Source organism: Vombatus ursinus, unplaced genomic scaffold (assembly GCF_900497805.2).
Source record: "Vombatus ursinus unplaced genomic scaffold, bare-nosed wombat genome assembly UNPS02000580.1, whole genome shotgun sequence".
Lineage (NCBI taxonomy): Eukaryota > Metazoa > Chordata > Mammalia > Diprotodontia > Vombatidae > Vombatus > Vombatus ursinus.
The window spans coordinates 6,944,608-6,967,735 of record NW_020940358.1 but is presented as its reverse complement, the minus strand read 5'-3'; the positions used below and the strand labels follow the sequence as shown (position 1 = coordinate 6,967,735).

The 23,128-nt window shown below is 41.2% G+C and overlaps 1 protein-coding gene across 1 annotated transcript in view; it reads left to right on the top strand.

Annotated features, from left to right (window-relative positions):
• The first annotated feature begins 704 nt into the window (after window positions 1–704).
• NTSR1 (neurotensin receptor 1) overlaps window positions 705–23,128 on the top strand; it is a 132,703-nt gene continuing 110,279 nt past the window's right edge. The window contains exon 1 of the mRNA XM_027848217.1: window positions 705–1,421. Within this exon, the coding sequence (XP_027704018.1) occupies window positions 705–1,421 (717 nt within the window). The remainder of the gene's footprint in view (window positions 1,422–23,128) is intronic.

The following is a 23,128-nucleotide window of genomic DNA, read 5'->3' as shown; positions in this document are numbered from 1 at the left end:
TTCTCTCTCTTCTTTCTCTCTCTCCTCTCCTTTCTCTCTGTCCTCTCTCATCTATCTTTCTCTCCTCTCTCCCTATCTCTCTCTCCTTTCTCTCTATGTTTCTGTCTCTCTGTTTCTCTCTCGTTGTCTCACTCTGTGTGTGTGTTTCTGTCTGTCTCTGTCTCTGTCCGTCTCTCACCGTGTGTGCGCAAAAGGGTGGGGACTGTGTGTGTGTGTGTGTGTGTATACGTAAGTACGCGCGTCGGGTGTGTTTCTGTGCGAGCTTCTGTCGCTGTCAGAGGCGCTCTGGAGCCAGCTCGGAGCTACTTGGGGAAGCCGGGAGGCTAGAGGAGAACCTCTGACTCTGGCGTAGCCCAGGACCCACAGCCTGGGAGTAGGAAAGCGAGCCCAACGCCCGAGCCCGCTTCACGGCAGACAAAGACTCTGGGCTTTTGGCAGCACTATTCTACTGGAAATACTAAAGGAGGGTAGAGCCTGGGAGCTGCCTGCGGGCTCCGTACCTTGTATTGTCCCCTGCCCACCTTTGGACGCAGCCAGTTGCCCCCAGCCTCTGACAGTGAACGCTTTTGTAAGGGGGAGGGGGTGGTCTCTAACGGTAGCTAGAATACAGAGAGGCAGGGCAAGCTGGGCTCTCCGCGGCCGCCTCCTGATCCTCCTCCCTGCCAGGTTGGACGCCCAGCTCTCCCTCAACCCCGCCGGTCAGGATGCGCCTCAACAGCACGGCACCCGCTCCCCCCAGCCAGTCAGAACCAGGTTCTTTCAGTTTGGAGCCGTCGGAGGGTGGAGTGAGGGACCGGGCACTGCTGGCCCCGGGTTACAGCAACAACAGTGCCAACTCTTCAGAGCGGCTCCTCACCCCAGACACTGACCTGGACGTGAACACAGACATCTACTCTAAGGTGTTGGTCACTGCCGTTTACCTGACGCTCTTCGTGGTGGGCACTGTGGGGAACTCGGTCACTGCCTTCACACTGGTCCGCAAGAAGTCGCTGCAAAATCTGCAGAGTACCGTCCACTACCACCTGGCCAGTCTGGCTCTCTCCGACCTCCTCATCCTCCTTCTGTCCATGCCCATCGAGCTCTACAACTTCATTTGGGTCCACCACCCTTGGGCCTTCGGCGACGCCGTGTGTCGGGGTTACTACTTCCTTCGAGATGCTTGCACTTACGCCACCGCTCTCAACATCGCCAGCCTCAGCTTGGAGCGTTATATGGCTATCTGCCACCCGTTCAAGGCCAAGAGCATCATGTCCAGAAGCCGAACCAAGAAGTTCATCAGCTGCATCTGGCTCCTCTCCTTCCTGCTCGCCATCCCCATGCTCTTCACCATGGGCCAATTCAATGCCAGCCCAGATGGCGACCCCAACGGCCTCATCTGTACTACCATTGTAGATACTTCCACTGTCAAGATCGTCATCCAGGTGAGAGCCCTCGCGTTCCCATTTATTCAGGTCTGGGAAGGGGGAGCGGAAACCCGTCTGTTCCATCATCTCATCTCGAAGCTCCATCCTACTTCTCAGCCTCACCATCACAACCAATAACATCCGTCTATCCATTCACTCATTCAACAAACGTTTTCTTTTGTCTAGTGTATGTTGAGCACTGTGACTGGGGCAAACAGAAAGTTTAGATAAAACAGTCCACATTCCCTACCTTCACTTTCAACATTCCCACCACCCGCATCCTAACCCCCTCCCCCCCGCCAAAAAAAGGAGGTTTTGTATTGCCAGAGGGAACTGGCTCGTCTGTTTGTTTTTGTTTTTGTTTTTGTTTTTGTTTTTCAGAAGAGGCAACTCAAGTCTTCACCATAGCTTTCAAAGCGAGAGCTCAAGTAAGGGAAGGGAGGAGAGAGTAGCGGTAGGTTCCTCTACCCACTCTAATAAGTGAGAGGGGTGGTAAAGGGAGCTGCGGTATTTTGCTGTAGTGGAAAGAGCCCTGCATAAGAAGGCAGAAGAGCTGAGTTCAAGCTCCAGTTCTGTTTAACAAAGCCTGCGACCCCTAGTCAACCAAGTTATCTCCTGGGACTTCAGTTTCCATCTCTGTAAAGTGGGGTTGTTGGAGTAGGAATTTCTAAGGTCCTTTCCAAGTCTATCTAAACTTTTCACGAAGTTCTCTAGGTAGGGAAACATTAAAAGGGGGTAGTCAGAACTCGGTGGTGACAGTTAAGGACAGGAGAAGAGAAGGTGGCCTTTGCGGTCTCAGTCAAAGTTATAGACTGGGAAGGGGTCGGTCAGCCACCAATTGGCTTCCTCCAGCTCTTCTCACTCCTATTTCTACCCCGCTCGGCTTTCCACAACTTCTGAGTCTCTGGCCTCTGTAGTGGAGCGAATGCTTATAATCAAAAGATTTCCAACTAGAATGGATCTTAGAGATCGCCGAGCCCAGCCCCTTCATTTGTCAGATAAAGAAAATGAGACCCAGGGGAGTTAAAGGACACGTCCTACACCAAACAGGTAGCAAATAGCAGGGCTGCTGTTTCCACTTATATGCCTCATGGGGTTGCCTCCAGTCAGTTCCTTTCCTCTCTGGTTCCCTAACCCACTGTGGGAGCTGGGAGCCTGGGTTTCGCACTTTGCTACTCTGCAACCTTTCATTCTGGGGGAGTGAAGTACGGGGTGTTGTGGGTTCGGGAAGGACGTGTCCACGAATTCTCTGCATGGATGCTGCGCTGGGTTCTGGCTTTCCCAGCTGCTACAGCTGGCATTTCTCCGTTTGGACCTGGGGCTGCTTTTTCTCTGCTGTAACAAGGGATCTATTCACCAATTTATGAGTGCTTGCAAGGGCCGAGATGCCTGTGGAGAACTATTATTTAAATGCAAATCCCGCGCTTGAAGTAGAGATTTTGGAGGCAGTACACACTTTGACGCCGTAGTTAAACACTCAGTCCTCTTTGCATTTCTCCCATCATACCCCACCCTTCATCCTTTGTATCACCTTTTCTATTTACAGCTGTGCCTCACTTTAAAACATCTATCCGATAAGTTAGGGCATGATTATCCCATTTCTATAAAAGGGCCCTGTTCCTGAACAGTTCCCAGAAAAAAGAAGAAGAAGCCGAGAACTCAATATGAGAAAGATCAAGAAATCAATGTCTTTACTCCACTGGATATACTTTGACTTTTTCGTAAGTTAGTTCCTAGAGTTGGTCTTTGATCTAGATTTGGCTCAGAAAAGAGCTTTGCAGAGCCCATTAGTGAGACAAGCAGCTGCTTTCCTTTGGAAGTATTTCAAACCCTTGCCTTGCCTGTTAATTTCGCTTGAACTTGAGGGATAAACTCCTTTCAGCTTCTCAACTAGAGCAAAATTAAATTCAATGCAAAAAAAAAGTTCTTAATCAGCCTACTTGAATATGCCAAGGCACTAAACTGAATGCTAATATGGACCACACTAGCTTTAAGTGGAACTTTCAACTGTGGGTTAGTTGATTTATCAGTTCATTCACTTAGTGAAGACTTGTTGAAGCCACACTACATGTAAGGCCCTATACTAAGTAAATTAGTAGTTTAAGCAAGACTGCACAGGGGAATAATGTTTACTCAAGTTCAAAACCCAGCTCAACTTTTACCTGCTCTAAGAAACATTCCCTGATCTCTACAACCCACACTGGTCTCTTCTTTCTCAGAATTGCTGTACCAGAGTTTAGCAATTACAATTCAACAATCACTTATTAAAATCCTACTATGTACCAAGCATGGTACTTTAGTATTGGGGATGAAAAGATGTAAATTTTTAGTCTCTGCCTTTTAAGATGCTTACAGTCTGATGGGAGTGGGAGGAGGAGGATAAGGCATATATACAAATAAGATACAGATAGAATATGATCAATATTATCAAAGTCAAATAAACCACTTTATATGGCCTCTTTAATTTTTTCATATTAGTCTTGGGGAGCAGAATGGCAGCATATACAGGATCAGCCTTGGAATCAAGACCAGGTTTCAAATTGTACACATTAGCTGTGTGACCATCTGCAAGGCACTTTTAGTGCTCTATTGAAACTCTAAGTTGCAAAGAAACTGCTGATCTGCATTAGTGGAGAGTATTTCCATACTGGGAGTTTCCCATAATAGTAGAATCTCAGCAAGTCTGGACTGAGGGGAAAAAGCCAGCACTTCATACTAAACCTCATGGTTCTTCCCCAGAAGACATTGCATCCCTAGCCCTCTTCTCAAGTCCTAGATATTCCTTTTCTCACTTCACCCCCTCCCTATATAAATACACACTAAGCCAGGAGGAGAAATAGGAATACTTTTTACTCCTTTCTGAAATTACCACATTCATTCAGCAACCTCTCCTCTATGGAGTTTCACACCATCCAAAGATGGCACCCATTCCAGATCCTGTTATTTATTGTTTCCAAAGTCAATCTTGCTCATTGTTCAGGAAGAAATTTCTCACTCCCTTTCTATCCACCTCAGTGATCACCCTTCTACTTAGGGACTTCAGTTTATGTATTGGTTCCCTCTCTAATACTTTTACCTTCCAGTTCCTCAACCTCCATAACTCTCATGATGATGAAGATAACCTTCATTCCACTTCAGTCACACACAGGGACAGTGATAGAGTTGTCAACCTACAATTGTTGCACTGCATAATCAGTAACTCTAAAATTTCTCTACCTGACCATAACTTTCATAATCCTCTGTGCTTCAACCCACTTAAACCTGTTCTCCATCCTCACTGAAATCTCCAATCACTCTATTCTTTCCTCTTTATCCAGGCCATGTCACACCCCACCCCCACCCCTACCCTTCCCTCCAAAATTTTGACCCTAAAGTTAACTGGTCCAAACTGATATATACCCTTTGCCCTGGAGTCCCATTGTCCTATCACTGATAGTACTCAGGATATAAGTTACTTGAGGAAAGACACAGTCTGACCTTTATATTTATATCCATAGTGCCTAGCACTTAATAAATACTGTTGATTGCTTATTTCTCCAAGAAGAACTTAATATACTAGTGGTCAAGAGTTTCATCTCATTTTTTTGTATGTGGATAAAATCTAATATAAAATGAGATGAAACTCTTGACCATTAGTATATTTTCATACAGGTATGAATTAAATGTGTCAATGCCTATTGACTTTCATTGGGAAAAAAAAATGCCTTCAAGTATTCTTCAATGGACTTTAGCAGTACATATTTGCCACAAACAATTGATGTGCTAATTACAAAAGACTCTTACCTACTCACAGAGAGTCAGCCTAGTACAGTGAAAGTCGTGGACCTGGCCTCAAGGGAGATCTGGGTTGGAATCTCAGCTCTAACATTTTCTAGATTGGTACTAGCAGACTCATTACTGTGTGGTCATAAGCAAACCACTTGAACTCTCTGAGTCCTGAAAAGTGAAAATGAAAAATATCTATAGAATCTACCCCCCCAATAAGAATGTTGCAAGGATAAAATGAGATGTGTGTGTAAAGCAATTTTTAAACTTTGAAGTTCTGTGTAAATGTCAGCTATCATTATTCATTGAAGTGGATCTTTAGAAGAACTCTGCGTGGCCATTCTTTCAAGCCACTGTGGGTATTTGAAAATAATTCAATTTTATTTCTTTATGGATAATTTTTATAGTTCAGACAGTCTTCTGCACTCATAATTTCTCCAATTAATAATAATAGTAACAGCTGACATTTATAGAGAGCTTAACATTTTACAAAGCACATTATCTCATTTCATAAGCTGCTGAGACAGGGACCACCAGTAGCACCATCTTACAGGTGAGTCCTGCAGGGTAAGGGATTTGCCCACTATCACACAGCTAATACAGGTTGGAGACAGGATTCAAAAGTCAGCTATCTCATGATTCTAAGTTGAGGACATGGCTCTTTATATATACCAAAATGCCTCTCACAGGCCTTTCTTTCCCCTGGCCCAGAAACCTCTTCATCCTGGAAGCTCACTCCAGACCTGGAATTCACTCTTTAGAAGTACCCTCTTCCACTGTAGCCTCTTCCTCTGATTGGATGGCTCTTTTCCAGGCTGCTGTCTCCCCGTCGCCCATTAGAATGTAAGCTCCTTGAGGTCAGGGACTTTATTCCTGCTTGTATTTATGTGCTTGTAGCACAGTGCCTGGCATATAGTAAGTGCTGCGTAAATGCTTGTGGATTGGTTGGTTGGCTGACAAGATGGATTTCTTGCATGTGGGTTTTTACTTTCCACTCAGTAAATATTTCAGGCACTTTTACAGCCCAGGGAAATCTTCAGAATATATTTAAACTAGTCCTTGCCTCATGTGCTCCCTTCTGAAACTGCCACATTTGGAAATGCAAGAAAGCACCCATCTGAAAAGGCTGCTTTCTCCAAAACACTTCCTGGCAGGAGCACCAGTCTCACGGTAAGTTTAGGAGATTCAGTCATGGGCCTTTCAAAGGAAAGTTATGTTTAGAAGGACATAATTTGCTAATAAAAAAAAAAACAGTGGGCAACTTAGATAATCATTGCTTAATATAGATGTGTATTTAATGGGCTATGTCACCTCGGGGGGAGGGAATGGCAGACAGGACAGATGAAGAAGGGCACTTATTTGATAACGCAGCTAGCAATGCTTTCTAGGTCTTTTATTACAAATGCCAAAGACCCTAAAATTTATGACCTGAGAATTGAAAGGCCCAGAGGAAAAAAAACAATAGGAGAAGAAAAGAAGGAAGGAAAGAAAGAAGGGAGGGGAGAAGGGAAGAAGGAAGAGAGGGAGGGAGAGAAGAAGTAAGGAAAGGAGGAAGGAAGGGAGGGAGGGAGGAAGAAAAAAAGGGGGGGAAAGGGGAGGAAGGGAAGATAAAAAACAGAATGTAAGGAAGAAAGAGAGAGAGGGAGGAAGAAAGGAAGGGAGGAAAAAGAAGGAAGAGGGAAGGAAGGAAGGGAGGAAGGAAGGAAGGAAGGAAGGAAGGAAGGAAGGAAGGAAGGAAGGAGAAGGGAAGGATTGAAGAAGAGAGACAGAAGTAAGAAATGGTAGGAAGGAGAATGAGACAAAGAGAGAAAAAAAGAGAATGTGTGTTCACTGGATCTGGAGGCAGAGGACCTGGTTTTAAATCTGACCTCTGACCATACCTCTGTGACCACAAGTAAATCACTTAACTTCCCTATGCCTCACTTTCTTATCTATAAAATTAGGAAGTCAAATCAGATAGTATCTTACTTCCCTTCAGTTCTAATTCTATAAGTCCATAATAATATACACTGAGAAATAACTCAAATCGTGTAGCTACTTTAATGTAGTTTTAAAGGAACTGTCTCAGAGCACTGTCAGAGCTCTCTCAGTATCATCCTGTCTATGCCTCTGTCACTGGCCACGATGTCTTCTGAGCTGTTCATACCAATTAAATTTAATGCAATTGGCATTAACTGTCTGTGCTAGGTGTCAAGGGTACAAACAGAAAGAGAAAGAGTTCTTTCCTTCAAGGAGCTTATATTCTACTGGGAGAATACAAGATTATATATAGATAAGGAGTATTTATATATATATATATATATGTATGTATGTATGTGTGTGTGTCTGTGTGTATACACATATATACACACAATATAATATATACAGTATAATATATGTATATATACATATATATGTATGTATGTATACACATAGAAGCCAGAGATTTTAAGGGACTGAAGTGGGAAGGGGTAGCTGGTGCAAAGACATGGAGATGAGAGATGTATTACTGTGTATCAAAAACAGCACATAGGCCAGTGTAACTGAACCATAAAGTGCATGGAGAGAAGTAATGGATAAGATGGCCAGAAAGATAGGAAGGAGCCACATGATGAACTTTAAATGGCAAACAGAGGAGTTGGTATTTGATTCTAGAAGAAATAGGGATTCAATTCTACTCTATTTGGAAGTCTCACCTCAGCACCCTCATCCCCAAATCTATCAAACTTAAGTCCTTTCTGCTGCAATTTTAACTTATCACAAGGTAGTTTGGTTCATTGCATGGAAAGAATATTAGACATAAAATCATAAGACTTGAGAGATGCCATTACTAGCTGTATGGTCATGGGCAAATTTCTTAATCTCTCCAAGTTTCAGTTTTCCCTTCTGTAAAATGAGAATAATAATTCTTACGATTCCTACCTCACAAATTTGTTATAAGTGCAAGATAATTATGCGAACATGTTGTACACCAAAAAAATACTACATTAATATAAACTGCTATTAATATTATCTCTTCTGATTCTGAACTCCAATGGGAGGCTGGATCTGGGATCAAAGGATGATTTAGACTAGGAAAATTTAGATTGCACGTGTGTGTGTGTGTGTGTGTGTGTGTGTGTGTGTATGTGTGTGTTACAACAGTTCTCAATCATTCAGGTTTGGATAATCCAGTTTGTTGCTTTTTTCACATATTGACTTGGAACTCAGAAGACTTCTCTTACTCCTAACAATATATCATACTAACCATGGCCTTGGGCAAGTTCCTTAACCTTTCTGACTCTGTTTCCTCATTTGTAATTTGTGGGTGTGGGTTTGTATGGGTGAAGGGAACTGGATTAGCTGATTTCTCAGATCCTTTCTAGTTCTAATTATTTATGATTCTTTCCTTCTGCTTTGTCCTCCCAACTTTGGAGCCAATTTCTCCCTAGTCTCCCAAATGGAAAGTTAGTCAAGATTTGGAGACAATGGTCAAAATCAGTTCATTTGTCTCCCTGGTCATGTCTCTGATGGCTTAGAGAGGGGAAAAGCTTGAAGCTGTCGGCTGAAATGTATTTTTTAGATTATCTGGGGCTAATCCTTGGTTTGGGCAGATAAGGGAGAGTTGGATCTATGGTCAGCAGCAAATTTAGTGGCCTTTGGAGCAGGCCATGGACCAAAACCTTCAATTCCTCCCCTCTGGTAGTGCCAGTGTCAGCTGCCAGTTCCCAGAACTAGAATAAAGAGAATACTGGAAGCCTAGATGCTCATTAGTCCCTGGGCATGGAAAGAAGAGATAAGCAGACCCAGCATGGTTGTTGACTGCTTTCCTCTCCTCCTCTTGGGCATAGAATTCTTGTTGGAGCTGAACTAGAGAGAAACTACAGTGAATCAAAGGTACATGATGCTATATAAGAAAGTCACGTATCTGAGAACTGTCTGTGTGACATACACCAAAAGGACCAAATCAAACTAGTAGCATGAAGTCAGGAGGGAGAAAAGGAAAGAGCTCTGGCCTCTGAATCTGGGGACCCAGCTTCTGGACCTTCTTCTTAGAGCTGCCACCTCTAGGCCTTGGACAAGTCATTTCACCCACGGAGGTCTTGGTTTTCTTTTCTATAAATTAAGAAGTTGGACTAAATAACCTCTAATGTCCCATCCAGCTTCCATATTCTAAAAGTCTATGCTCTATGTTACCTTTCAGCCCTAAAATTCTGAGACTCTGATTCTAAAGAGGGCACCTACACATGCACACACATACATTAAAATGTAAATGCCATACTTTCAAGTGATGTCCCTTTTTGTTCCCTGATGTCCCCTGATCTAGTTTGGAATAAAAAAATCTAAGGATAGAAACCAAGCCTGAAGTTTTATAACTAGGTGGTGTAGTGGATAGAATGCTAGACCTAGAATCAGCAACACCTGAGTTCAAATCTGGCCTCAGGTACTTACTAGCTATATGACCCTAAGCAAGTCACTTAATTTCTGTTTGCCTCAGTTTCCTCAACTATAAAATGGGGATAATAGTACCTCCCCCACAAGGTTGTTGTAAGGATCAAATGAGATAATATTTGTAAGCACTTAGCACAGTGCCTGGTACATAGTAAACACTTAATAAATGCTTGTTAGTTTCCTTCTTTCCTTTAGGGAACTCTCAGGTACAGAAACTCCCTCTATCAAAGAAGGCCAGAACCTTCTCATCTTTGAAAGTTACCTAGAGTACTGAAAAGTTAAATGACTTGTCCAGGATCACATAGTCCCAATGTTTCACAGGCAAAGCCTGAACCTGTGTCTCCCTTGCTTCCAGACTAATTCTGGATCCATTACATCATGCTGGCTCTCAAGATGGTCTAACTGAGCCAACATCACTAATATATTACCTATGAAATGCTATTCATGAGTCTGTAGCCAGGAACTGTAACAATAGCAAGGCACTCAGAGTTAAAATAGCATTTCTCTCCAGTGCTAAGCCCTGAAGTTCCCAGAACTGGGCTGTAGAAATGAGTTCCCTTTCCAGATTGCAACAATCATATCCTAGATGCAGAATACCTGAAAATACAGATTTTTAGCAAGCAGATCTCCTGAGAGTGGGCAGCTAGGGGGCTGAGGGGATAGACTTGCCCAGAGCTGTGGTCAGGAAGACCCAAGTTCAAATCCAGCCTCAGACACTTTTCAGCTGTATGACCCTGAGCAAATCACTTAACCCTGTTTGCCTCAGTTTTCACATCTATAAAATGAGCTGAAGAAGGAAATGGTAAACCTTTTTAGTATCTTTGCCAAGAAAACCTCAAATGGGATCACAAAGAGTCAGACACTATTGAAACAACTCAGCAACCACAACACCCCTGAGAGAACCAAGATGTGTGTAGAGAAAAACCCAACATAGCCACACCTCAATTATTCACACTAAAGGAAAGTGGGCAATGATACTGGTCATCCAAAGACTTGAAGAAAAAAATTCCATTCAGTTTTGAAATCCATCATTTGTTACTTGATGGCTGTTGTGTTCGCTATTACTGGTTTGCAGCCCATCTACTTTCCTTGTTATGTCTTGTGCAGGAAAACACTGAAATGATTTGTTATTCCCTAAGTGTCCATCAAATCATGGGGATGAAGAGGGAAGAACAGAAGTTTGTGGGGGTCAAGGGATGCCAGTTTTCAATTCAACATATACTGTGACTTAGTAGACAGTTGAAAGTTAATTGGAAAAAACAGAGGTAATTGAAGACAAGTCAAATTTGAATTAGGGGAAAACCTGAACTATAACTTTTTTAAAAAATAATAAATTACATCTCAATTACTTACAAGTATATACACTAATTCAACTAGCTAACAAAGGGCTGCTAGAGAGAGAGAGAGAGAGAGAGAGAGAGAGAGAGAGAGATAGATCCCAATAGACCTGTTATCATAATCACCATTTGTAATTAGCACCTTGGTATTTTTTTTAAATAACAGCTGCTCTTGTACCCAAAACAATTTCTTTCTTTCAGTCACTCATCCGACATTCATAAAGCCTATGTACAACTAAGCATAATATACAGAGCTCCACAATGCAAAATGAAAAAAAAATTGTATGTGATGCTTGGTAGGTTAAGCTACCCACCTGCAATCAAACCAGCGTGATTGATTTTTCTCAGATACCCTTTTTCCCATCATTAATTTACTTCAAATAAGTGCACCCAGCTCAAGTGTGAGTTATGGTGATTTCATCATAGAATAGGTGGCAGTGACTATGGAGGACAAACTTGACACCTTCTGGTAAACCCAGGGCAAGTTTATCTCGAGCAGCATGTGGCATACGCCCTGACTCCAAAGAGCCTGGAAGGAATGCATGACCAGCATTTCACCTGCTCAAAATAAATAAGTAGAATCAATAGAACTGTGAGTTTGCTAGTGAGCAGGTCATTAAAGTCTGACATGATTAAGTATGGACTGAAGACAGCTAAGATCTGTTTCCACACGAGGAGAGGAAAATTGTTTGGTTCTAGTTTCCAAGAATCATGCCATACATCATTTTCAGTGCTGCTGGCTTGCAGTACTCTACAATTCATGCTTCCTTTCCTGTTATAACTTACTTTGGAGAATCCATTCATTCACTCATTCACTCATTGAATGAGCATTTATTGAACATGTACTATGTTCCCAACATAGTATTTTAGCATCAGGTTGGGGAATTACAAAGAAAAAATGGTCTGCTGTGGGCAAACTCGCAAATAATTTGAGATGAGAAAATATTCATGTAAGCAAATTAGAGCAAAAATACAAAGCAACATGTGAACAAGGAGATCTGGGTTCTAGTACCAGCTCTGCTGCTAACATTGACCATGAGTGAGTTGCTTACCCTCCTTGAACTGAGCTGATTGGACTTGACGGACCCAGAAAATAAATCAGAGGATAAGAAAGGAGCTATTCCACTGCCCTCTTTCTGAATTTCTTTGATTTGATGTATTTAATGGATAGTTCTTAACTGTTTGAGTCCATAGACGTTTCCCATGCTACACGTTGTCTCCTTGCCCCAGCAGAGGAATGCGTAGGAATTGTGAAGAGAAGGATTTTAGCTCAACATAAGGGAAATTTCTCAACACTTAGAGTTATCCCAAAGTAGAATGGGCTGTCTAGCAAGGTAAAGGATTCCTCATCACTAGAGGTATTCAAGTGGAGGCTGAATGACTACTTATTTGGGGTGTTATAGAGGGAATTCTTAGTCAGATGTGGGTTAGATTAGATGACTTCTGAGGTCCCTCCCAGGGCTGAGATTCTATCATTTATATCCCTGTCCATCCTATGATGGTACCTGTCTTGACTGATTTCTGTTTGGGATTCCTGAGAGGCATGGAGAAGGGAACTGAAGGGTGCAATAATGGATGGGGAAGTCCTTTGCAGAGGATATAAAGAATATAAGGGTGGTTATTATTATGTAGCCTTCTGAGGTATTTATTCATGTATGCTAACGTAAATGATGATGTGAGTGTAGTGGGGGTTTATGTAGTCAATGTGCTATCTGGTCTATTTTTAATGAATTTGCTTATGTGATGACTAAGTATCCAAGGTGACAGAGGAGAAAAGATTTGTTATTTCAGATAAGTTGGAATCTGACAGGATAGATTCCTATAATGGAAGCTAAGAACTGACTAGCTGTTTGATAGCAACGATTGTCCCTTAATTTTTTTAATTCGATGGCAATGATTGTCCCTTAATTTATACCCTGTGGCCTTTTGTTAAACATGTCAAGTAATCAACAAGTATTTATTAAGCCTCTACAATAAGCCAGGCATTATTCACACTGACAGATGGATTGATTTGGTAGTTAGATAGTGGTGTTGGGTGGTTTCAGTATGTCTACTTCTTCACTACGGTGGGATGAAGGTAACACGTGGAGTCCATCCTTGGATATCTTCAAGGGGAAAATAGATGATCATCAGTGCTATATGGTTTTGACATTTACCACTGAAAGCAAGAAAATGAAACAAGGTCCCTAGATCTATGATTTGAGGGTTCTATTCTAGGTGTTAATATAACAAGGAAAACAGGGCAACTGAGCTGCAGGGTAAGGAAGGTAGGCAGATGAAGACAGTAACCATCAGGCACTAGCTTTTATTTTTTCATGCTAGGTATAACAGAAAAGCAAGGTGAAGTGGGGCTGTCACTCCTGGTGCTCAAGATCAATCAATAAACATTTATTAAGCTTATTGTGTGCTTGGCACAGTGACAAGCACTGAGGACACAAAAAGAGGCAAAAAAAAATAGTCCATGCCCTCAAGGAGTTTATAGTCTCGTGGGGGGATAGAATGCAAACAAATACATGCAAAGAAAGCTATATACAGAATAAATAGGAAATAATTAGCAGATGGAAGGCATTGGAATTAAGAGGGGTTGGGGAAGGCCTGCTGTAGAAGGTGAAATTTTAGTTGGAACATAAAGGAAGAGGTCAGTAATCAGAAGAGAGAAGGGAGAGCATTCCAGCCATGGGGAATAGCCAGAGAAAATGCTCAGAGCTGAGAAGTGTAATCTCATTCATAGAATAGCTGGGAGGCCTTATGATATCTGCATGTTCCAGAAGGGCCAAAACACTACCACCACTACTTCACCTCAGCCTCCAGTAGAGGCAGGCCAGGATTCTCCACACAAAGGCCTTGGGAATAGCAACCACCCTCCCCAGACCAATGTCCCTGTTTTGAGCCTATCATCCTAGGAAGCAGTCTCTGTGGAAAGCTTACCTAACAATCATTTTTGCAGGTGCTACAGCCCCTGACTCCTCAACAGTCACAGCTACTAATGGCCCAGGAAAGAAATTTATCTACACCAGAATCCTTGGCACTGCCAAGTGGCTCAATATCAGAAACAGACACAATTTTTATCAATAGAAATGACACTAAAGGAAATATATTGCCATCCGTTTTTGTTGCTGTACCCTAAAGATAGCTGGATTTTTCCATCTGCATGGTAACTCATCTTCCTGTATGTCAGGGATTTTTAACCTCTTTTTTTTTTTTTTTTGCCTTATGCATCCCTTTGATATCATCTGGTGAAGTCTATGAATCCTTTTTCAAAGTAATGTTTTTAAATGCATAAAATAGAACACATAGTACCATAAAAGAAACCAATTACATCAAAATACAGTTATCAAAAAGTTGTAAGTTATTAATAGACCCCCTGAAATCTATACAACAACATCTTTGGTGAGGCCCACAGACCCCAGGTTAAGAACTTCTACAATATGTACTGTCTCTATATATTAGAATGTAAATTCCTCGAGAGCAGGGATTATCTTACATTTCTATTTGTATCTCCAGTGCTTAGCACATAGTAATCATTTAATAAATGTTTTTTCATTCATACTGTTAAGACAAAACTGTATAGTTTTGAGGGAGGAAGAAAGGAGAGGCTAGGATTTCATCACAGGAGAGCAGTGCAGCTGCATGGTTCAGGTATAGTCCTGGCTCTCTATCCCTGTGTACCTATGAGTATATCCCTCTGTGTGTTTCCTGGGGATATATTATGTGCCAGGCTTTGCTGCAGATCTGTTCAAGGTCACCGGTCCAGAGAACACTAAAGAGAATCAGTGGTGATGATCTATGCCATGAAGTCAGTAATAGCTACATCTTTGACAGTGCCTCTTCCCCAGGACTTGTCAGTACCAGTGGTTAGGAGACCTTAGCAGAAGGTTTCCATGATCTGAGTTCAGGATTCTTTTATTCTTTTATTCTTTTTCTATTTATTCTATTCTATTTATTCTTTTATTCTTTTTCTATTCTAGGATTCTAGGCATCTATGCTAGGATTCTATTCTAGGTTTCAATAATGACAGCTTTAGACTATAACAGGGAGCCCTATTTGGGTCTTTGTCTTAGAGTGGAAATCAAGAGGGTTCCAAAATCACAAAATGTCAGAGCTAAAAAGGACCTTAGAGATCATCTAATCCAACCCCCTCAGTTTACAGATGACCAAGCAGAAGCTCAGTGAGTTTTGTTTTAGAAGAGGAAAAGAATTTATCTTGAATGATATCAATTCATTTGAGTGTTAAATGCAAGATCGGTAAAGTAGGTTCCCAGGAAAAGAAGGCCTGAAGAATGATCAGAGCATGAATTTTTTCATGAAGAATAGTCATAGTGTGATGATAGCTTTCAAAATCTATAATGATACAGTTACAACTTAAGATTCTTAAGATGCACTAGTGTTCTTAAATTTTTATTTTATTTTTCCAATTACATGTAAAAACAATTTTAACATTCTTTTTTTTGTTTGAGTTCCAAATTCTCTCTCCCTCCCCTCCCCTGTCATTGAGAAGGCAAGCAATTTGATATAGGTTATACATGTGCATTCATGCAAAACGCATTTCCATATTAGTCATGTTGTGAAAGAAAACACAGACTTCTTCTCCCTCAAAAAAAAACTGAAGAAAAATATAGAAAATAAAAAGAAGTAATGCTTTGATCTGTGCTGAGACTCCATCAGTTCTTTCCCTGGAGGTCAATAGCATTTTCATCCTAAGTCCTTTGGAATTGTCCTTAGATCATTGTATTGCTGAGAATAGTTAAATCATTCACAGTTGATCATCATACAGTTTTATTGTTACTATGTACAATATTCTCCTGGTTCTGCTCCCTTCACTTTGAATCAGATCATGTAAGTCTTTATAGGTTTTTCTGAAAGCATACTGCTCATCATTTCTCATAGGACAATAGTATTCCATCACAATCATATACCACAACTTGTTCAGCCATTCATCAATTGATAGGCATGCCTTCAATTTCCAATTCTTTGCTACCACAAAAAGAGTTGCTATAAATATTTTTGTACGAATAGATCCTTTTCCTTTTGTTTGATCTCTTTGAGATAGAGTGTTTGTAGTGGTATTAGCTGGGTTAAAGGGTATACACAGTTTTATAGCCCTTTGAACATAGGTCCAAATTGCTCTCCAGAATGGTTGGTTCAGTTCACAATTCCATCAGCAGTGCTTTAGTGTCCCAATTTTTCCACATCCCCTCCAACATCTAACATTTTCCTTTTTTGTCATATTGGCCAATCTGATAGGTAGCACCTCTGAGTTGTTTTAATTTACATTTCTCTAATCAATAGTTATTTGGAACATTTTTTCATATGATTATAGATAGCTGTGACTTCATCTGAAAACTGCCTGTTCATGGCTTTTTGACCATTTATCAGTTGGGGAATAGTTTAATGTCAAAGTACTAAGAGATTGTGGAATTAAATGTTGAAAACTAAAAATAAATAAATTTATTTAAAAAAAAATAAAGTACTAAGAGAGAGCCTCTACTTATGGCCTACTCTGATGCATCATCACAGCATGATTTTTGACCTGGGGTCAAAATGCTAGTTCTACCAGGTCTTACCAAGCTGGAAAGGCTTTGAGAGAAAAACAGACTGTCTGCGTATCATCTGAGGGATAGTCTAAATTCAGAGAGGTTCAAAGTGATGAATTTGGATACTAGGTCAATGCACAAAGAAACTCATGGTATGAAGGTATTGGCATCCACATTCTTAAAGGGACAGCCCCCACCAGTGAAATCACGGGTCCTTGAAGTTCTGAGGTAAGTTCGATAGTAAGGGTGTATAGGTGGTAGAAAAAAAAAATCTAACCCTGAGACTCATGAGAAAGTACTGGGGGCCAAAGCACTTTCAGTTCATTCTCTACTCAAATGTGAGTTGATTTGTAAAGTTCAGCAAACTCCTTTGACTTCTTTAGAGGTAATAGATTCCTGAGAAGCTAAAGGAGTTCCCCATTTTGTGCCCTGGTAACTCAAAAATGGTTCTATTCTAAATTAGCCTGAGCTTAAACTCAAGATGGAAGGAAGGAAGGAAGGAAAGAAAGAAGGAAGGAAGGAAGAGAAAGAAGAAAAAAGAAAGAAAGGAAGGAAGGAAGGAAAGAAAGAAAAAGGAAGAAAGGAAGGAAGGAAGGAAAAAAGGAAGGAGGGAGGGAGGAAGGAAGGAAGAAAGAGAGGGAGGGAAGGAGGGAGAAAGAAAAGCCAACAAGTCCCAAGTACCATAGAGTTAAGACATGAGCACATATATGTCTGGGTCATTTCAATTTTGGTCATTGCATCAGCCATTCAGGATGTTCTGGTGTTCATCCAAAAATATTGTGAATTCATGTCAGATTTCATGTGCTTTAGGCTTAATGCCTAACAGGATGTGAACAATAGGAAATAGGCTGTCTGGATCTCAGCATTTATTAACAGGGGACCAAGAAAGGGATTGCATCTGCAACAAAACCATCTCCCAGGACCCTACCTCAGTTTCTTCTATAGATGGACTCTCCCTGAAGGTTTAATTTTCTCCTATAAGAACATCAGAATTATCACCCTGGCTCAGGGAACAGTTCTTCTGGCCTAGAATTCTGTATTTAATGGGAGAAATGAAGGCATATTGTGGGAGGGACTGCTAGTTGCTATGACATCTGTAAGTGGTAACTACGAGATTTCTTCCTTTGAGTTAACCGTAAAATTATGAAACCTTTTGGCTTTCATTTTATATAGTTTTGCTTTTGCATGTGTACAGCATAGAAGAGTGTTAGATAATGGAGAGGGAGGATACAGATCAGCTATAAAAAGCAGACAAAAAGAAACTATAAAAAGCATAACCAGTTTGGGCCATTTAGTGTAGAAGAAAAAAGTTCTCCACACTCTCTGATATCTCTGTATTGTACATCCTAGTACGATAATGAATGCTCATCATAGCAACCCTGACTCATCAAGAAAACATTGAATTATTATTTTGTATGTTGTGTTGAAGAAGTCAGGGGTGTGCATCACATCCTTCAGAAAGACTTTAAAATCTCTTGTACCTTAAATACTATATGCGCTTCACAAGTGTTTGTTGACTATGGCACATGTGCCTAACTGGGTACCTGGCAGGGTCAAAGGATAAAATAAGCAAAGGTAGGCCATCCACTTACAAGACTTGAATATGAATATGAATATAATCAGTTGCCCCAAAGCAGAAATAGTGACTGGGTAATGAGGATGAAGCAAAAGGAAAAATGAATCAATGAATGAAAGCATTTATTAAGTGTTTACTATGTACCAAGTACTAAGGTACAAATACAAAAGCCTAACAGTCCCTACCCTCAAGAAACTTGCATTCCAATGGGGTAGACAATACATCTGGGGGAGTAATAGCCAGGAAAAGAGGGTATTGTCCAGGAAGGGGAAGAGATGGTGAGTGGGACAGCAGGGCAAACTTACATTTCCTTTTCCAGAAGCAAGGATATCGGGGTTTTTTTATTACACTTTGCAGAGGAAGGCATGATCCTAGGCAAATCATTTAAACCCTAAGTGCTCTAGGCAACTCTAGTCAAAGACTCCGTTGGAAAGGAGGTGCTGCATGGGTAAATGGACTTTCTTCATCTTGGAGTTTCCTATACGAATGAAGTCAGGGGTCCAGTCTCTATGGCTCTCTTTATTCCTATCTCTAACTCTGATCAAGAGGTGGAACGGGTGGGGGTGAGGGGGAGAGATATGAGCATAGTGCCAGGCTGGAAAATAACCAGGGAAAAGAGGATGTTCATTGGTCCCAGGAAGTGCCAAGACTAATGGGCTTAATTCCTCCTAGATATTATCTCTGAAGAAAGAGTTAATTGAAAAATAGATTTTTTTGTGGGATGTCTGATGTCAAGCCTCAGCCCAGGAGAAGGGGTGGAGGAGGGAAGAGAGAAGTAGGTGAATTAGTGAAAGCCCTTGCTATCTCTCTGCTTCCAAAGAATCCAGGGCAGAGTTCACCTGGTGATGGATTGGCACAGCTGACTGGTATCTGTTTGAGAAAAGCATGTAAGAGTAAGCAGATCCTGGACCAGAGAATCACCTAGAACCAGAGAATGTTAAAACTGAAAGAGACTTTAGACAACACCTAGTCCATTCCCTTCATTTTATAGATGAGGTAACTGAGGTTCAGATAGGAACCCAAATCTCCCTACTCTACCTCTGGAGCTCTGTCCATTACATCCCACCTTCAACAATTGTCTCCCTCTTCCTCCCATCCTCCCACTACCTAAAGAAAATAATCTCTTAAGGGAAAGTGAACTACATAGTGAGCTTATTAATAGAAAAAAATGGGAGGGAAGAAGCTGAAGAGAAACTAATCACCAAAGGCAGACTCAACTGCATGGAATTCCCTCCACTGCCCCTTGCAGGTACATACCAAAGAGCAGGATGTCACCAGGTATTGCAGTATACTATGAAATAGTTAACATTGATTTAAACTTTATGCAATTAATTTTTCCTGACAGCTTGTTTAAAAAAGACACTGTCTAAGGTTTTAAAAATACCTGAACTGTTGTCAGAGTTGGGGCTCAGCCCACAGGCATCCTGTGAGCCTCTAGATAAACCTGAGAAGGTGGAAAAGTTCAGATTTTTTTAGTCTCCTGAATTGATATATGGAATTTCTTTGTATGCAACTTATCTTGCAAAAACTGCATCAAGTGCTCAGGAACCTTGTGATCCCAGCATACAAGGTCAGAGAATTGGGGAGGAATAGTCCTTCTCTCCTTGCCAGGTGAGAGCACATTTCTAATTCTTTTCCCTTCATCTGTCAGGTTGCTTTCCAAGTTTCTCAGTTCCAAGTTTTTCAATTCTCTTACTTCTCAGACCTTCTCCCTCCCCATTTTCAGTTCTCCATTTGCCCTACATTGTTCAAATCTGCTTCATTCTGAGGGCTTTATTAGAATCTTTTGTTGAAGGTACAAAATTTAAAAATGAAATTTCTCTCCTCCCCCTTGCTATTTTCCCATAACTCTCTCCATCTCTTTTTCCAAAATGACCAGCTGCCTAAGTTAAAACAAACCAAAATAACAGCAAAAAAAAAAGGAATAGGAGCTAGAATTTAATGAGTGGGCCAAACCCAGCAATTATGAAAGAAATGCCCTTCTAATGAAATTTATATTAACTATACTAGATATGGAGATAGGGAGCCAAAAATAGGTCACTCCCTACTTGGACCAGATTGCCTATGTGACTTTCCTCAAGTTTTGATAATACCCAGTGGGTGGATTTGGAAAGACAATCATTTAAAGGATCAGGAATTTCAGAATCCCAGAAATGAGACAGTCTAGTAGGGACATTAATGTTTACAAAACCCTGTACAGGCCACTATTTAGAGGTACAAGTGGAATGTCTCTAACCTTGGGAGATAGAAAGAAAATGTATCCTTCAAACAGGTCATAGAATCAGGGATTCCGTGCTATAAAGAACCTTAGGTCCTTATATCTGGCCCAAACTTCTCATTTTATAGATTGAGATGCAGAGTATGGAGCATCTTGTCCATGGTGGAGCCACATAAAGGCATTAGGTAGCGTGAGGTAGTAGAAAACCAGGCAGCATCATTGGGCAGTAGAAAAAGAAGGGCATTTGGAAACATAAGTAGGGAATATAGGACTAAATACTTAACCTCCCTGGCCTCAGTTTCCTCGTCTGTAAAATAATGGGGCTGAACAAGATGACTTTTCAAAGTCCTTTCCAGCTCCAGAGCCTATAAGCTCAGGATCCCCATGCAGAGGCTGGCATTGGTACTCTTGTCCTGGATCTTGCTGGGTACAGCCCCCTACTATTTTATCTTGTTTTCTCTTCCTGGTTGGTTGCTTAAAAAAACAAAGGCATTTGGAGGTATGTGCTTATCCCACAGCTTTAACCGAAACAAGTCAATGGTGAGTTTTTAAACCATGTAAGATATTGCACATAACCACGGAGCTTTTAAGAGTTACAAGGGCCTTATAACTGTCAAACCCATTTCATTCCACCTCAAATTGTTCCTGCTCTTATTTAGACTTGGCAGAAACAAAACCCTTTTACCAAAGTCAGTTTACCACTCTCAGCCAATATGAAGAGATGCCCTTACCACATAGGATCCAATGCTTTGCAGGTAAGAACTAACATTTACCTAATTCTTGAAAATTTGCAAAGCATTTATATAGACTATGTTACTTTAACCTTAAAGTAACCCAGGAAAGCTTGTGCTTAAGATATTATTGTCTCCATTTTGTAGATGAGGAAGCTGAGAATCAGGGAAGTTAGATGATTTTCCTATAGTCCTACAGCTATTAAATGTCAAAATTCATATTTGAACTCAAGTCAGTAAATTGAGGTCCAGCTCCACCCCACACCCAGCCACTAGACCACATTGCCTGTAACTCAGATCATCTAATTCAATACTTTTACTTTACAGTTGAGGAAACTGAGTTCCAGGGAAGAGAAGTCACTTGCCAAATGTCATGTAGGTAGTAAATAGCAAAACCAGGGTTCAAACTCAGGCTTTCTGATGATTTGCTCAGGTTCCTGCCATGATACATAGAATCTAAAAGTCATTGGTCAGAGCAGCCCTAGTTGGAGGCAAAAGGGAGATGATGCAACAAAGCAGACCAAGCCAATTCACACCCAGCAGGGCTAGTGGGCAGAGGACTTTACTGCCCTTTCCAGAATGGCTGGGCAGTGAAGACACCCAGAATCACTGGGGATGCCCTATACACTTGTTTTCTCCTCATTCCCTTCTCTGGCTTTGGGATACTCAGGACCCATCTGGCCTGCTGGACTGTTTCCATGGCTTAGATGAGAAAGGAGATACCAACTCTATTTAGTCTGATGAGATGGACAAGCACCTTCCCACCTTGCTACCTTCCCTGATACTGCTTCCTAAGGTCCTCCAGACTTTATCATGCGTCCTGCCCCTATATCTTGCAGAAACCTAGAACTATCTGACCTATTGACATAACCTAAGGATCTCCTAGGAATTGCTATTCACTCCACTTCTGCATCTTAGGGCTTTAGGACCCTGCTATCTTCCCTGCAACTGAACCTTCTTTTATGTGTTGTCTCTCTCAATTAGAGTGAGCCCCTTGAGAACAATACTGTACTTTTTCTAGGTTTCCCTAGTGCTCAGTATGGTTCTTGGCACACAGTAAGCGCTTAATAAATGCCTCTCATCTATTCATTCCTTCTCTTAAAAATTTCATTCCACACGCATTCACCATGTACTTGCTCTGTACAAAGCACTCTGTTCAGTTGTGTGCAGAGAATATAAATGTAGTTCAGGACATGGTTGTCACCATTACTGAGTGTCAAGTTCATGGTTAGAGTGATAAGTCAAATGCAGAAGAAATAGGAAAAAAATAGATCACGTAATACAACATATAGCTACAAGTAATGTATATAATGTGTTTTGTAAACTAAAGCATTATATAAATGTTATTATTATGTAATTATTATGTAAATAATGAGCAACACAAAAAGTCTGGCAGGAACAGGGTCTAAGTATGGCAGAGGTTGGTCAGTAAAGGCTTTCTGGAGATCAGTCTTGCGCTAGGTCTGGAAGGAAATGATCGCAGTATCATACGTCAGATGCAGCTAGGTGGCGCCATAGTATACAGAGCACTGAGCCTGGAGTTAAAGGAAGGAGTAAAAATCTGGCCTCAGATACTCACTAGCTGTGTGACCTTGGGCAAGTCACTTAACTTCTATCTGCCTCAGTTTCCTCAACTGTAAAATGGGGATAATAATAGCACCTACCTCCCAGGGTTGTTGTGAGAATCAAATGAGAGATTTGTAAAGTGCTTGGAACAAAGTAGGTGCTTAATAAATGCTTGTTGCATTCCTTCATAGATTTAGAGCTATAATGGAGCTATAAGAGGTCATTTAATCTAACCCCCTCATTTTGTAGATGAGTAAACTAAAGCCCAAAAATGTTAGCTGTCATGTATAAGGTTGCACAGGTAGTATATGGCAGAACCAGCCTGTAAGTCGGGATGCTATGAGGCACATTCAGCAGATTAAGTTAACTATCCATAAGTAGACTTACAAGAAACTCAGACACGGACCCTGGGGGCAAGGATCACCTGAGCCATTGGGCTTCTCAGACCTGGGAACTTCCCTGTGGAGTGATTTTATGGAGTGGGGAGTGGGAAAGTGGTCACCGAGTTTGCTTTGATAGGAGTAGGCTTAAGACTAAGGTGAAGCTGCTCTCAGTTGTACCTCTTCTTGGTCCAAAAGGTAGGTTACC